Source organism: Danio rerio, chromosome 18 (genome assembly GCF_052040795.2).
Source record: "Danio rerio strain M-AB ecotype USA chromosome 18, GRCz13ab, whole genome shotgun sequence".
NCBI classification, from domain to species: Eukaryota; Metazoa; Chordata; class Actinopteri; order Cypriniformes; family Danionidae; genus Danio; species Danio rerio.
This window is the reverse complement of record NC_141038.1, coordinates 21,537,189-21,552,431: the sequence shown is the minus strand read 5'-3', so window position 1 is coordinate 21,552,431 and position 15,243 is coordinate 21,537,189. Positions and strand designations below refer to the sequence as shown.

Genomic DNA, 15,243 nt, shown 5'->3' with positions numbered 1-15,243 from the left:
GGTGACTAAAATATTATTTCATTAAATAAATTTGTTTAATAAATTTGTTTCGTTTAAATGCACCACAATACATTGCCTATATTCACTGACAATTGGATACACATATGTGTGTACTTAATTATGCTCAGCACTACACACACACACACACACACACACACACACACACACACACACACACACACACACACACTTTAAGTCAGAATTATTACACCGGCCCCTCCGGTGTAATATCTTTTTATTATAATTTGCATTTAATATCTTTTTATTATAAAAAGATATTATCTTTTTATAATATTTCTAAATTATGTTTAACAGAGCACAGTATGTCTGATTATATTTTTTCTTCTGGAGAAAGTCTTATTTGTTTTATTTCGGCTAGAATAAAAGCAGTTTAAAATTTATTATGTATCATTTTAGGGTCAAACCTATATTAGCTCCTTTAAGCAAAATTTTTCAGACTGTGTACAGAACAAACCATCGATATACAACAACTTGCCTAATTACCCTAACATGTATAGTAAACCTAGTTAAGCCTTTAAATGAGCTAAGCTGTATAGAAGTCTCTTGAAAATTATCTAGTTAAATATTATTTGTCACCATGGCAAAGATAAAATAAATCAGTTATTAGAAATAAGTTATTAAACTATTATGCTTAGAAATTTGTTAAAAAACAATCTTCTCTCTATTAAATGGAAAGAGAATTACAATCAAACCTGAAAACATTAACCAGAAACAAAAGTGCAACACATCAAGGTTTCCTTCATTTGTTCGTTTGTTCAATCATTGATTTCAGTGTGCCACTCCAAGGGTGGCCCCAGACATCCAATATTACAGGTGGAGTGGCGTACCATCCATCCCACATATAAGACAGAATTTTTAACTAATCAGCCACTATTCTTAATTGAAGCTTGATACATTGCTATTGAGTGTTCAGCAGTTTCTTGACAATATAAACCTCAAGAGGAAATTTAAACGTTTTTTTTCCTTGTGACAATTATATTCTTTGTATACCATTTGATGCAGGATTTATCCCATTGCGCATAGTAATTATATGAAATTATAGTCAGAATTATTTATTATATCAATATTTATTTAGAGGTCAACCTTATTGTACAATAAATAGTGAAATATGCAAAGAGAACACATTTTGTTTTAATAGTCATTTTCACACATGCATGCATTTAAAAAGATTCAGTTTGGTCTCAAAATAGCACCCGACGACATATGCGTACATAATTTAATACTTTAAATAAAAACAATACATCATCGTGTGATATTTACACGCAGTTGTGCCATTTATGCATGCCTGCTGGACTTCTGTAGAGAGCTCTTTAATAACCAGGGGGCAAAAATGGACAAACATTTTTTCAGTTTCTTCCTCAAAGCTCTTCTCGTAAGACAATATATAAAAGGATTTAAGCAGCTGTTAGTATGAGCCAAACAAACAGTCACGGGGAACACATAGGTATGGACAACATAATAAGCCTCATCCCAGCGAATCGCGTTCAACTTGACCAGAACACCCCAAAATGTAATCGCGTGGTTGGGCATCCAGCAAAGGAAGAACGAGAGAATGACCACCGTGATGGATTTGGTGACCTGGATCCTGCGCCGGGAGTGAATGTTTTTTATATTGCGCTTTCTCACAAATCTCAGAAGCAACAAATAGGATATGGAAAGAATCAACATGGGCAGAACAAAAGCGACCATGATTTTTTGCAAGTGATAAAAAGCTAGCCAGTATTGTCCCGCAGGAAACTTCAGCAAACAGAGCTTCTCTCCGACCACACTGGTGACCGTGGAGAAAATAGACGTTGGAGCGGTGGCGACTGTAGCGAGCACCCACAAGAAGGTGCAAACCCATTTTACAGAGCCTGATGCTGGTGGTCGGATCCTGTTCTTGCTGGCCGAAGCCACGGATAAATATCGAGTGATGCCCATTGCGGTGAGGAAGAAGACGCTGGCGTACATGTTCATCACGGTCACGGACAGTATGATCTTGCACATGGCGTCTCCAAACGGCCAGCTGAAATCCAGCGCGGTGTCTACAGCCCAAAAAGGCAGTGTCAGGACAAACTGGATGTCTGTGACGGCTAAGTTAAGAACAAAAATATTAATAGTGGTGCTCTGCCTGGAGTGTTTCACTCTCATGATGAGGAGCACCAGCGAATTCCCGATTAACCCTATTGCGCACACGAGAATGTACACAACGGAGATCATGATCCTCAAGACTGGGCTCCTGTCCGCGGTCACGTCGATGTCCTCCAGATTTCCAAATGTGACTTTACTCTGCAGGGTTCGGTTGAATGTCCTGCTGCTGTTGCTGAAAGGGTCACCCATGGTTAAGCGGTCAAAAGCGCGTTCCTTTTGCGACCCGAGCGCGCGCTGCGCAAAGCCCGTGTTGAAGAGGATCGATCTTTCACTCTTTCTCTCTCTCTCTGTGTCTCAGTCAGTCGTTTGCTCACCAGTCGTGCGCTTCTACCAATTAACCCAGAGGTACAAGACACGCTTTATACACGCGCCTTCATATAACTCGTCCATATAGCAAATAGACTAGACTTGACAAAAAACAACTGAGGGTCAGTTATATTATTCTATAGGGTTAGGATTATGGCAGTTTGTACCCCTGGGAATGTTTAATCATCATAATAAGACATTTGAAATCAGTATGCCGTTTTCGGATTTTTGTACTTTATAGATAGATTTTAAAAATACAACTAATAAATTAATGCAAATTGGGTAAGTCGAGGTTTACCCAAATGCATTTATAGATGTGGCTCTGGACCTCAAAACCTAAAAATAGTCATAGGCTATGTTGGACGTGTGTAGTAGGTCTGTGTCAACATTATTATTTTTTCTTTTATCCCAAAAATCATTAGAATATTAAAAGCATGGTTCACCTAAAAACGAAATCTCTGTTATCATTTACTCGCCCTTTGCTTGTTCCAAACTGGTTTGATTTTAATTACTCTTACACAGAAAATACATTTTAAAGAAAGCTTAGACCCCATAACCTTTGACACAGTGAAACAAAAATACTATCTAGCAAAAAAAGCTAATTCTTGCCGCAGTTGTTTAATATATTTGTCAACAAATTTCAGTCCAAAATTTTTTGATGTTCACTCAAAATAATTTTTGCTGTTTTTTTTTTAACTTACTTAAAACGAGCTGAATCAACACAATTAATGAGTTTTTTTTTTTTTTGGGGGGGGACAACTTAACTGTTTATTGTTGTATGTGTGTATGGTCCTCCAGGTTGGGGGTTGAGTGTTGGGCTAAGGTCCCAACTCATAAAAATTAGATGCTAAGAAATACCAACATGGTGTGGCTAAACATCAACTTCAAAATGGCCCTGGGAGTGATAGGATCATTCATCAGAGGATCGCATAGTGTCCATCGGATGCACACTTCAGAATCTCGCCAGTAATAGTCATCCGGGTACTTCTCGCCAAAACTCCCTTTAAGGTAAGTAATTTCTCTCGGTGGCCATCTTTGAAATGCCTCTCGGGCAGTATGCTCGGGCATTCTGTTTGAATAGGGAAACATCAAATTCTCCAAAACTACTTGCCAAGCTTACCATTACATTTCATATTAAGAATCACCTATCAAATTAAACAACAACTGTCTATTTTATTTTATTTCTAAATGTTCATATATCACACAAAATCTGCAGAAACTCATATCTGGTCCAAGCCCCTCCTCAGAAGAATTGTCATACTATAGTGATCGCTGATTGGCTCCTGTTCTAGGAGGCGGGGCTTCAATCACCATATTGACAGTTACACTTTTCCCTTCTCAAAAGTATACAAGTGACATGTCTTGTGTATTCTACAGACTGCGTCCAAAACCGCCTACTAGGTACTGCATTTGAATTTAAACGTACTACTCAGCCGTTAGAAAAGTATGGGATAGCGCAGCCTGTATGGTATGCGCACTCCAGAATCTCGCCAGAAGTAGTAAGTCATCCAGGTACTTCTCCCATACTGATTTTCAAATTCTAAAAATTCGAACATACTACTCGGCTCGCATACTGATTTTAGCATACTATAGAGTATGGAAGTATGCGATTTCAAACACAGCAACAGTCCTTGTTCTCGCATGCTGTTTTCTTGAGTTCTATGGGTGCATCCCACAATCGCATACTTATGCACTATTCTACGCCATTTTAAAGTATAGTGCAAGTAGTGCATTCACACTGAAAATTCAAAATAAATTAAGTGCACTTTAAAAAGTACCCGAATGATCTACTTTGTCAGCTGTTAAAAAGAAATGTGAAATGGACACTTCACAAACTCAATGGTTGCTGCTTTGTCATGTAGCGGAAGGAACAAACCTTTCAGGCACTGATGTTGAATTGTGGTGAGGAAGATGACACTGGCATTCATGTTCATCACGGTCACGGACAGTATGATCTTGCACATGGCGTTGAATTACTTTATTTTGGATTGTGAAAGTAAAATTCTCCTATGAGAGTGATTATGCCACCTTACTATGGTGAATGTAGTTATACTCATGGCCGGTAGTTTTTGGTAACATTAGTTTGGTCATTATTTAGCCAATTTGGCAACCGTCAAACCTTATCAGGGAAACAGTTCGAATTTCCACTTAGTAAAAAAAACGCTTGGGGCGACATTACATTCATATACTATGCTGTGGAGTGTGTAAGTGCATAAGTACAAAGTGCATAAGTGGACTGTGTACCATTTGGGACACAGCATATGAATTCAGACATATTACTCGGCCCGCATACTGTTTTTTTTTTATTTTTTATATATTATGGAAGCATACAAACTTTATTTTTATATAGTAGTATGCTATTTCGGACGCAGCCTAATCCCTAAAATGTTATTAACTACACAGCAAATTCATCAGAGTTAAATTCTCTGTGTTGAAGCATTTCAGAGTAAAGTGTTGACGTTAAAGAGTTAGATTTTGATAAATGAATATAATAAGAGTTAGAATTGATTTTATTCAGTGCGAAATCAGGGAGTTATCTTTTCTACACTTGGTGGTGTTATTTCCAACATCCGGGAATTCATGCAGCCCCAGTCACTGAAGAATTTTCCAGACGCCATTTTCCATCTGAGGTTTAGAACAGCAACTGGTGAGTCAAACTACCTAAATGTTGGTATTTTACTGACTTTCTCTAAGGAAATACAGTTGTAAACATATTGTTAAGTTAATAACTTTAGAATAGAGTGACAATTTTAATCTTCTGCGGTTCATTCATGGTCGTTTGTGTACGTTATCTAACTTAACTGCATTACTATTCACTTCTTTTCAAGAATGTTTTATATATGCTCACGCATACATAGTGCATAAAAACATCAAATGTACATGTTCAACACATTTCTGTCACGCTTAATGCCATTTTGTGCGTTGTTACCCATCTGTAAAATAAAATCGACAATTCTCCTTTAATTCGAAGCAAACTAACGTTAGCGAGGGAATCGCCTGAGCAGCCTAACCTTAGCCTACTCTGCCCGGATGCTAACGGCAACACAGGACGGTTTCCATAAGCTCTGGAGAGTTTCTAAAACATATCTGGTGAGTAAATGAACATATGCTTACTTGTAAAAGGCTTCCTGACTAAAAAATATGATTGTTTGTTATTCGTGTACGTTAATTTGGTTGTTTTAAACACCGCGGCCCTTTTAAACTGGTTCATTCGTGGCCGTCCATATAACGTTACCGTTAGTTGATAGACTCGCGTGATAACGTACGCTTGAATTATATTAAGCGTTGACAACCATTAAAGTCGGAATGTTAACATTAATGTCTTTAAATGACCGCGTTTGCACTTTCACAGACTTTTAAGGTTACAGAAGTCTCCCGGAAGTTGTGGGACTAACATTAACGTTATCCCGCAAATGCACAGAGACTCCCAGATGCCCAAGTAGATGCCCGCAAATGAATGATAATCTCCCGAAAATTGCGCGTCTCCCGCCCGGTCATTAAACACTTTGCACACCCCTCTCCACCGCATCCCTCCCAGCTCTTCAGGTACGTCGCGCGCAAGTCACCCCCACCGCTCTTTAGGTAACTTACGTCGCGCGCAACTCATCCCATTGTTCTTTAGGTACTCATTTCTCCCGCTACCTCCCGCAAATCAACTCTGTATCCCCCGAAAATTACTTTTCCCAACTCGGGATGTCTGACGTTAGTAAGTTAGGCTATTTCTGTAGTCAGGAACATCTTAGTCAAGCTTTTTCTCCCGCATGATATTGTGCTTAAAACTATAGGCTAAACTTAGCATGTACTGTACACAACATTTCCTTTTTATTAAAGACAATTTAGTGCGTTGTAAACAGCCACCTGTCTGTAAAATTAATCAACTGATTCATATTTGAGCAGCCTAATGATGATACAGGTTTGATTTGTAGATTTATTATCAATAATCAACATCTGAATCAAAAGATATCTGAAAAAGTGTGAGGCATACTTTGTGATGTTCATCTCTCTTTTTTATCTGAAGGTTATGCATGTGTTAGATACTAATGTGTTGTTGTTTTTTTAACAGCCACAGTTCTCTATACAATAACACAAGACCCTGTGACAGTGGCTGATTAGAGACGGATGGTGTATTTCCAGAGTTGGTGAAATGACCAAGCACACCTTCTTGGTCATATGTGGTGATAATAATGAAGGTATGTTTAATAAAGTTCTGTATTTGTTTCACAATAAGCTGAGAGGGTATTAGAGCATTAAAGAATAATGAATGACATGAAGGTGATAAGTTTTGTATTGTGGGTGAATTGTTACTTAAATAATGTTTTGCTCTTTACTTTGCACTTTTCCTCTTCTGCTTATCCTAATATTTAGGGACCGAGCACCGAAACGGTGCGTAGGCCCTATTGGAATTGCTCCGTTTATTAGGGACCGAGCACCGAAACGGTGCGTAGGCCCTATTGGAATTGCTCCGTTTATTATTATTATTATTATTATTATTATTATTAGGGACCGAGCACCGAACGGTGCAAGGCCCTATTGGAATTGCTCCGTTTATTAGGGACCGAGCACCGAACGGTGCAAGGCCCTATTGGAATTGCTCCGTTTATTAGGGACCGAGCACCGAACGGTGCAAGGCCCTATTGGAATTGCTCCGTTTATTATTATTATTATTATTATTATTATTATTATTCTTTTCCGGAATGAATCGCGATTTTGAGGGGCTAAACATGCCCGAAAACTCACGGAACTTTGCACACGCCTCAGAAGTGGCGAAAATTTACGTTTATTATGGGTCTCGGAAGTGGGCGTGGCAAAATGACTCGACAGCGCCACCTAGAAAAATTAAACGGACGAGCCCCCGATCTACGAATCACGCACATGCACGAAAATTGGCACACACCTCAAACACACCAAAACATACGAAAAAGTCTCTTGGAGCCATATCTCAAACCCAACAGGAAGTCGGATATTTTTGACTTCCCGCGGCGAAAAAGTGGCGTTTTTTCCATTTCCAGGTGTTGTATTTTAACGAACTCCTCCTAGGGATTTTATCCGATCGACACCAAAATTGGGTTTTGTCATCTTAAAGCCTTGGCGATGTTAAATTGCGAAGCTTTAGAGTTTTCGTCGATGGGCGTGTCGGTGGCGGCCTCGCAAAGTTTGACGATTCGCCACAAAACAGGAAGTCGTTATAACTCAGACATGCATTATCCGATCTGCCTCAAAAATCACACGCTTGATAACAGTCCTGACCTGAACACGTTTACATGCCAATATCCAGATACAGTTACAGCGCCACCTGCTGGCCACAGGAAATGACATGTTTTACAAAGTAACAAACTCCTCCCACAAATTTTATCGTATCAGCACCAAAATTGGGTAGTGTTATCTAAAAGCTCTAGTGATGATATATTGTGAAGATCTAGAGTTTTCGGAGAGGGGCGTGTCCATGGCGGCATGACAAACCTCAATGCTTCGCCATTGACCTGGAAGGCTTCATAACTCAACCCCACAATGTCTGATCAGCCTGAAACTTCACATGGTTGGTAAAAGTCTTCTCCTGAACACATCCACATAACAATATTGAAGTGGGCGTGGCAAATCAACTCGACAGCGCCACCTAAAAAAATTAATTGCATGAGCCCCTGATATACGAATCATGCACATGCACGAAAATTGGCACACACCTCAAACATGCCAAAACATACGAAAAAGTCTCTTGGTGCCATATCTCAAACTCAACAGGAAGTCGGATATTTTTAACTTCCTGCTGAAAAAAAGTGGCGTTTTTGCCATTTCCAGACGTTGTATTTTAACGAACTCCTCCTAGGGATTTTATCCGATCAACACCAAAATTTGGTTTTGTCATCTAAAGGCCTTGGCGATGTTAAATTGCGAAGCTTTAGAGTTTTCGCAGAGGGGTGTGTCAGTGGTGGCATGACAAACCTCAACGCTTCGCCATTGACCAGGAAGTCCTTATAACTCAACCACACAATGTCCGATCTGCCTGAAACTTCACATGGTTGATAAAAGTCCTCTTCTGAACACATCCACATAACAATATTGAGTCAGTCATAGCGCCACCTGCTGGCAACCAGAAGTTTGGCTGATAACTCAGCCACACAATGTTTGACCTGCCTGAAAATTCACATGGTTGAATAAAATCCTCTCCTGAAGACATCTACAAGCCAATATCAAGTCACAGTCATAGCGCCACCTGCTGACAACAGGAAGTTACTTATAACTCAGGCAAGCAATGTTCGATCTGCCTGAAAAATTACATGGTTGATAAAATTTATCTCCTAAAGACATCTACATGCCAATATTGACACACAGTCCAAGCGCAACCTGCTGACAGGAGGAAGTTTGGCATAAATCTGTGATTTTCTCAGGTTTTTTAAATATATATTGGCTTAAATTAATATTGTTCGCTGTTCTCTGTCATCCTGAGAACACCGGGCGGCGGTGAGCCCGGGTGCGAGGTCCCTATCATCGCTGCTTGCAGCTTTAATTATTATTCTTCTTCTTCTTCCGCGGAATGAATCGCGGTTTTGAGGGGCTAAACATGCCCGAAAACTCACGAAACTTTGCACACGCCTCAGAAGTGGCGAAAATTTACGTTTGTTATGGGCTTCGAAAGTAGGCGTGGCAAAATGACTCGACAGCGCCACCTAGAAAAATTAAACGGACAAGCCCCCGATATACGAATCACGCACATGCACGAAAATTGGCACACACCTCAAACATGCCAAAACATACGAAAAAGTCTCTTGGAGCCATATCTCAAACCCAACAGGAAGTCGGATATTTTTGACTTCCTGCGGCGAAAAAGTGGTGTTTTTGCCATTTCCAGGTGTTGTATTTTAACGAACTCCTCCTAGGGATTTTATCCGATCGACACCAAAATTGGGTTTTGTCATCTAAAGGACTTGGTGATGTTAAATTGCGAAGCTTTAGAGTTTTCGTCGATGGGCGTGTCCGTGGCGGCCTCGCAAACTTTGACGATTCGCCACAAAACAGGAAGTCGTTATAACTCAGGCATGCATTATCCGATCTGCTTCAAATTTCACACGTTTGATAAGAGTCCTGACCTGAACACGTTTACATGCCCATATCCAGATATAGTTATAGCGCCACCTGCTGGCCACAGGAAATGACATGTTTTACATTGTGACAAACTCCTCCCACAAATTTTTTCGAATCAGCATCAAATTTGAGTGGTGTCATCTGAAAGCTCTATCGGTGATATTTTGTTAAGATCTAGAGTTTTCGCAGAGGGGCGTGTCCGTGGCGGCATGACAAACCTCAACGCTTCGCCATGGAACAGGAAGTCCTCATAACTCAACCACACAAAGTCCGATCTGCCTGAAACTTCACATGGTTGATAAAAGTCCTCCCTTGAAAACATCCACATAACAATATTGAAGTGGGCGTGGCAAAATGGCTCAACAGCGCCACCTATAATAATTAAACGGACGAGCCCCTGATCTACGAATCACGCACATGCACGAAAATTGGCACACACCTCAAACACGCCGAAACCAATGAAAAAGTCTCTTGGAGCCATATCTCAAACCCAACAGGAAGTCGGATATTTTTAACTTCCTGCGGCAAATAAGTGGCATTTTTGCCATTTCCAGGCTTTGTATCTTAACGGACTCCTCCTAGGGATTTTATCTGATCGACACCAAAATTGGGTTTTGTCATCTAAAGGCCTTGGCGATGTTAAATTGCGAAGCTTTAGAGTTTTCGTCGATGGGCGTGTCCGTGGCGGCCTTGCAAACTTTGACGATTCGCCACAAAACCGGAAGTCATTATAACTTTGGCATGCATTATCCGATCTGCCTCAAAATTCACACATTTAATAAGCGTCCTGACCTGAACACGTTTACATGCCAATATCCAGATACAGTTACAGCGCCACCTGCTGGCCACAGGAAATGACATGATTTACGGAGTTATAAACTCCTCCCACAAATTTTATCGTATCAGCACCAAAATTGAGTGGTGTTATCTGAAAGCTCTAGCGATGATATATTGTAAAGATCTAGAGTTTTCGCAGAGGGGCGTGTCCATGGCGGTATGACAAACCTCAACGCTTCGCCATGGAACAGGAAGTCCTTATAACTCAACCACACAATGTCCGATCTGCCTGAAACTTTACATTGTTGATAAACGTCATCTCCTGAACACATCCACATAACATTATTGAGTCAGAGTCATAGCGCCACCTGCTGGCAGAAGGTAGTTTGGCTTGTAACTCGGCCACACAATGTCAGATCTGCCTAAAATGCACATGGTTGATGAAAGTCCTCTCCTAAACACATCTTCATAATAATATTGAGTCAGTCATAACGCCACCTGCTGGCAGAATGTAGTTTGTCTTAAAACACAATCTCCACACAATCTCTGATCTGCCTGAAACTTCACATGGTTGATAAAAGTCCGCTCCTGAACACATCCACATAACAATATTGAGTCAGTCATAACGCCACCTGCTGGCAGAAGGTAGTTTGGCTTATAACTCAGCCACACAATGTCCCATGTGCCTGAAACTTCACATGGTTGATAAGATTCCTCTCCGGAAGACATCTACATGCCAATCTTGAGTCACAGTTATAGCGCCACCTGCTGACAGGAGGAAGTTTGGCATAAATCTGTGATTTTCTTAGATTTTTTTTATATATATTGGCTTAAATTATTATTGTTCGCTGTTCTCTGTCATCGTAAGGTCACCGGGCGGCGGTGAGCCCGGGTGCGAGGTCCCTATCATCGCTGCTTGCAGCTTTAATTAGGGACCGAGCACCGAAACGGTGCGTAGGCCCTATTGGAATTGCTCCGTTTATTATTATTATTATTATTATTATTATTATTATTCTTCTCTCCAATGGATCGCGATTTAGAGGGGCTAAACATGCCCGAAAACTCACGCAACTTTGCACACTCCTCAGAAGTGGCGAAAATTTACGTTTATTATGGGTCTCGGAAGTGGGTGTGGCAAAATGACTCGACAGCGCCACCTAGAAAAATTAAACGGACGAGCCCCCGATCTACGAATCACGCACATGCACGAAAATTGGCACACACCTCAAACATGCCAAAACATACGAAAAAGTCTCTTGGAGCCATATCTCAAACCCAACAGGAAGTCGGAATTTTTTGACTTCCTGCGGCGAAAAAGTGGCGTTTTTGCCATTTCCAGAGGTTGTATTTTAACGAACTCCTCCTAGGGATTTTATCCGATCAACACCAAAATTGGGTTTTGTCATCTAAAGGCCTTGGCGATGTTAAATTGCGAAGCTTTAGAGTTTTCATCGATGGGCGTGTCCGTGGCGGCCTCGCAAACTTTGACGATTCGCCACAAAACAGGAAGTCGTTATAACTCAGGCATGCATTATCAGATCTGCCTCAAAATTCACACGTTTAATAACAGTCCTGACCTGAACACGTTTACATGCCAATAACCAGATACAGTTATAGCGCCACCTGCTGGCCACAGGAAATGACATGATTTACGGAGTAACAAACACCTCCCACAAATTTTATCGTATCAGCACCAAAATTGGGTGGTGTCATCTGAAAGCTCTAGTGATAATATATTGTGGAGATCTAGAGTTTTTGCCGAGGGGCGTGTCCGTGGCGGCATGACAAACCTCAACGCTTCGCCATGGAACAGGAAGTCCTTATAACTCAACCACACAATATCCGATCTGCGTGAAACTTCACATGGTTGATAAACGTCATCTCTTGAACACATCCACATAACAATATTGAAGTGGGCGTGGCAAAATGACTCGACAGCGCCCCCTAGAAAAATTAAACGGACGAGCCGCCGATCTACGAATCACGCACATGCACGAAAATTGGCACAAACCTCAAACATGACAAAACATACGAAAAAGTCTCTTGGAGCCATATCTCAAACCCAACAGGAAGTCAGGTATTTTTAACTTCCTGTGGCGAAAAAGTGGCATTTTTGCCATTTCCAGGCATTGTATTTTAACGAACTCCTCCTAGGGATTTTATCTGATCGACACCAAAATTGGGTTTTGTCATCTAAAGGCCTTGGTGATGTTTAATTGCGAAGCTTTAGAGTTTTCATCGATGGGCGTGTCCGTGGCGGCCTCGCAAACTTTGATGATTTGCCACAAAACAGGAAGTCATTATAACTCAGGCATGCAATATTCAATCTGCCTCAAAATTCACACATTTAATAACAGTCCTGACCTGATCAGGTTTACGTGCCGATATCCAGTTACAGTTATAGCGCCACCTGCTGGCCACAGGAAATGACATGTTTGACACTGTAACAAACTCCTTCCACAAACTTTCCCGTATCAGCACCAAAATAGAGTGGTGTCATCTGAAAGCTCTACAGATGATATATTGTGAAGATCTAGAGTTTTTGTAAAGGGGTGTGTCTGTGGTGGCATGACAAACCTCAACGCTTCGCCATGGAACAGGAAGTCCTCATAACTCAACCACACAATGTCTGATCTGCCTGAAACTTCACATGATTGATAAAAGTCCTCTCCTGAACACATCCACATAACAATATTGAGTCAGTCATAGCGCCACCTGCTGGCAGAAGGTAGTTTGGCTTGTAACTCGGCCACACAATGTCCGATCTGCCTGAAACTTCACATGGTTGATGAAAGTCCTCTCCTGAGCACATCTACATAATAATATTGAGTCAGAGTCATAGCGCCACCTGCTGGCAGAAGGAAGTTTGGCTTGTAACTCGACCACACAATGTCAGATCTGCCTGAAATGTCACATGGTTGATGAAAGTCCTCTCCTGAGCACATCTTCATAATAATATTGAGTCTTTCATAGCGCCACCTGCTGGCAGAATGTAGTTTGTCTTATAAAACAATCTCCACACAATCTCTGATCTGCCTGAAACTTCACATGGTTGATAAAAGTCCGCTCCTAAACACATCCACATAACAATATTGAGTCAGTCATAACGCCACCTGCTGGCAGAAGGTAGTTTGGCTTATAACTCAGCCACACAATGTCCCATGTGCCTGAAACTTCACATGGTTGATAAGATTCCTCTCCTGAAGACATCTACATAGCAATACTGAGTCACAGTCATAGCGCCACCTGCTGACAGGAGGAAGTTTGGCATAAATCTGTGGATTTCTCAGGTTTTTATATATATCGGCTTAAATTGTTATTGTTCGCTGTTCTCTGTCATCCTGAGGCCACCGGGCGGCGGTGAGCCCGGGTGCGAGGTCCCTATCATCGCTGCTTGCAGCTTTAATTATTATTATTATTATTATTCCGCCCCCTATCGGGGCACTTTTGAGGGTCTAAACATGCCCGAAAACTCATGAAAATTTGCACACACACCAAACCCGGTGTAAATAGCAGGTTGATATGGGTCTCGGCAGTGGGCGTGGCAAAATGACTCGACAGCGCCACCTAGAAAAATTAAACGGACGAGCCCCCGATATATGAATCACGCACATGCACGAAAATCGGCACACACCTCAAACATGCCAAAACATACGAAAAAGTCTCTTGGAGCCATATCTCAAACCCAACAGGAAGTCAGATATTTTTAACTTCCTGCGGCGAAAAAGTGGCGTTTTTGCCATTTCCAGGTGTTGTATTTTAACGAACTCCTCCTAGGGATTTTATACGATCGACACCAAAATTGGGTTTTGTCATCTAAAGGCCTTGGCGATGTTAAATTGCGAAGCTTTAGAGTTTTCGTCGATGGGCGTGTCCGTGGCGGCCTCGCAAACTTTGACGATTCGCCACAAAACAGGAAGTCGTTATAACTCAGGCATGCATTATCTGATCTGCCTCAAAATTCACACGTTTGATAAGAGTCCTGACCTGAACACGTTTACATGCCGATATCCAGTTAAAGTTATAGCGCCACCTGCTGGCCACAGGAAATGACATGTTTTACATCGTAACAAACTCCTCCCACAAATTTTATCGTATCAGCACCAAATTTGGGTTGTGTTATTTGGAAGCCCTAGCGATGATATATTGTGAAGATCTAGAGTTTTCGCAGAGGGGCGTGTCCGTGGCGGCATGACAAACCTCAACGCTTCGCCATGGAACAGGAAGTCCTTATAACTCAACCACACAATGTCCGATCTGCCTGAAACTTCAGATGGTTGATAAAAGTCCTCTCCTGAACACATCCTCATAACAATAATGAAGTGGGCGTGGCAAAATTACTCGACAGCGCCACCTATAAAAATTAAACGGACGAGCCCCCGATCTACGAATCACGCACATGCACGAAAATTGGCAAACACCTCAAACACGCCAAAACATACGAAAAAGTCTCTTGGAGCCATATCTCAAACCCAACAGGAAGTCGGATATTTTTAACTTCCTGCGGCGAATAAGTGGCGTTTTTGCTATTTCCAGGCGTTGTGTTTTAACGAACTCCTCCTAGGGATTTTATCCAATCGACACCAAAATTGGGTTTTATCATCTAAAGAACTTGGCGATGTTAAATTGCGAAGCTTTAGAGTTTTCGTCGATGGGTGTGTCCATGGCGGCCTCGCAAACTTTGACGATTCGCCACAAAACAGGAAGTCATTATAACTCAGGCATGCATCACCCGATCTGCCTCAAAATTCACACGTTTAATAAGAGTCCTGACCTGAACACGTTTACATGCCGATATCCAGTTACAGTTATAGCGCCACCTGCTGGCCACAGGAAATGACATGTTTTACACTGTAATGAACTCCTCTCACAAATGTTATAGTATCAGCACCAAATTTGGGTGGTGTCATCTGAAAGCTCTAGCGATGA

At 41.4% G+C, this 15,243-nt stretch overlaps 1 protein-coding gene across 2 annotated transcripts in view; it reads right to left on the bottom strand.

Moving 5' to 3' along the window:
- Positions 1–1,072: 1,072 nt before the first annotated feature.
- Positions 1,073–15,243, bottom strand: part of rxfp3.3a3 (relaxin family peptide receptor 3.3a3) — a 90,710-nt gene continuing 76,539 nt past the window's right edge. The window contains exon 3 of one of the 2 annotated variants that reach the window (XM_087293135.1): positions 1,073–4,852. In XM_087293135.1, coding sequence (XP_087149261.1) covers positions 1,297–2,340 — 1,044 coding nt within the window. In that variant the 5' untranslated portion in view covers positions 2,341–4,852 and the 3' untranslated portion in view covers positions 1,073–1,296. Of the gene's footprint in view, positions 4,860–15,243 lie in introns of both variants that reach the window. The other variant, XM_087293136.1, reaches the window with a different exon arrangement.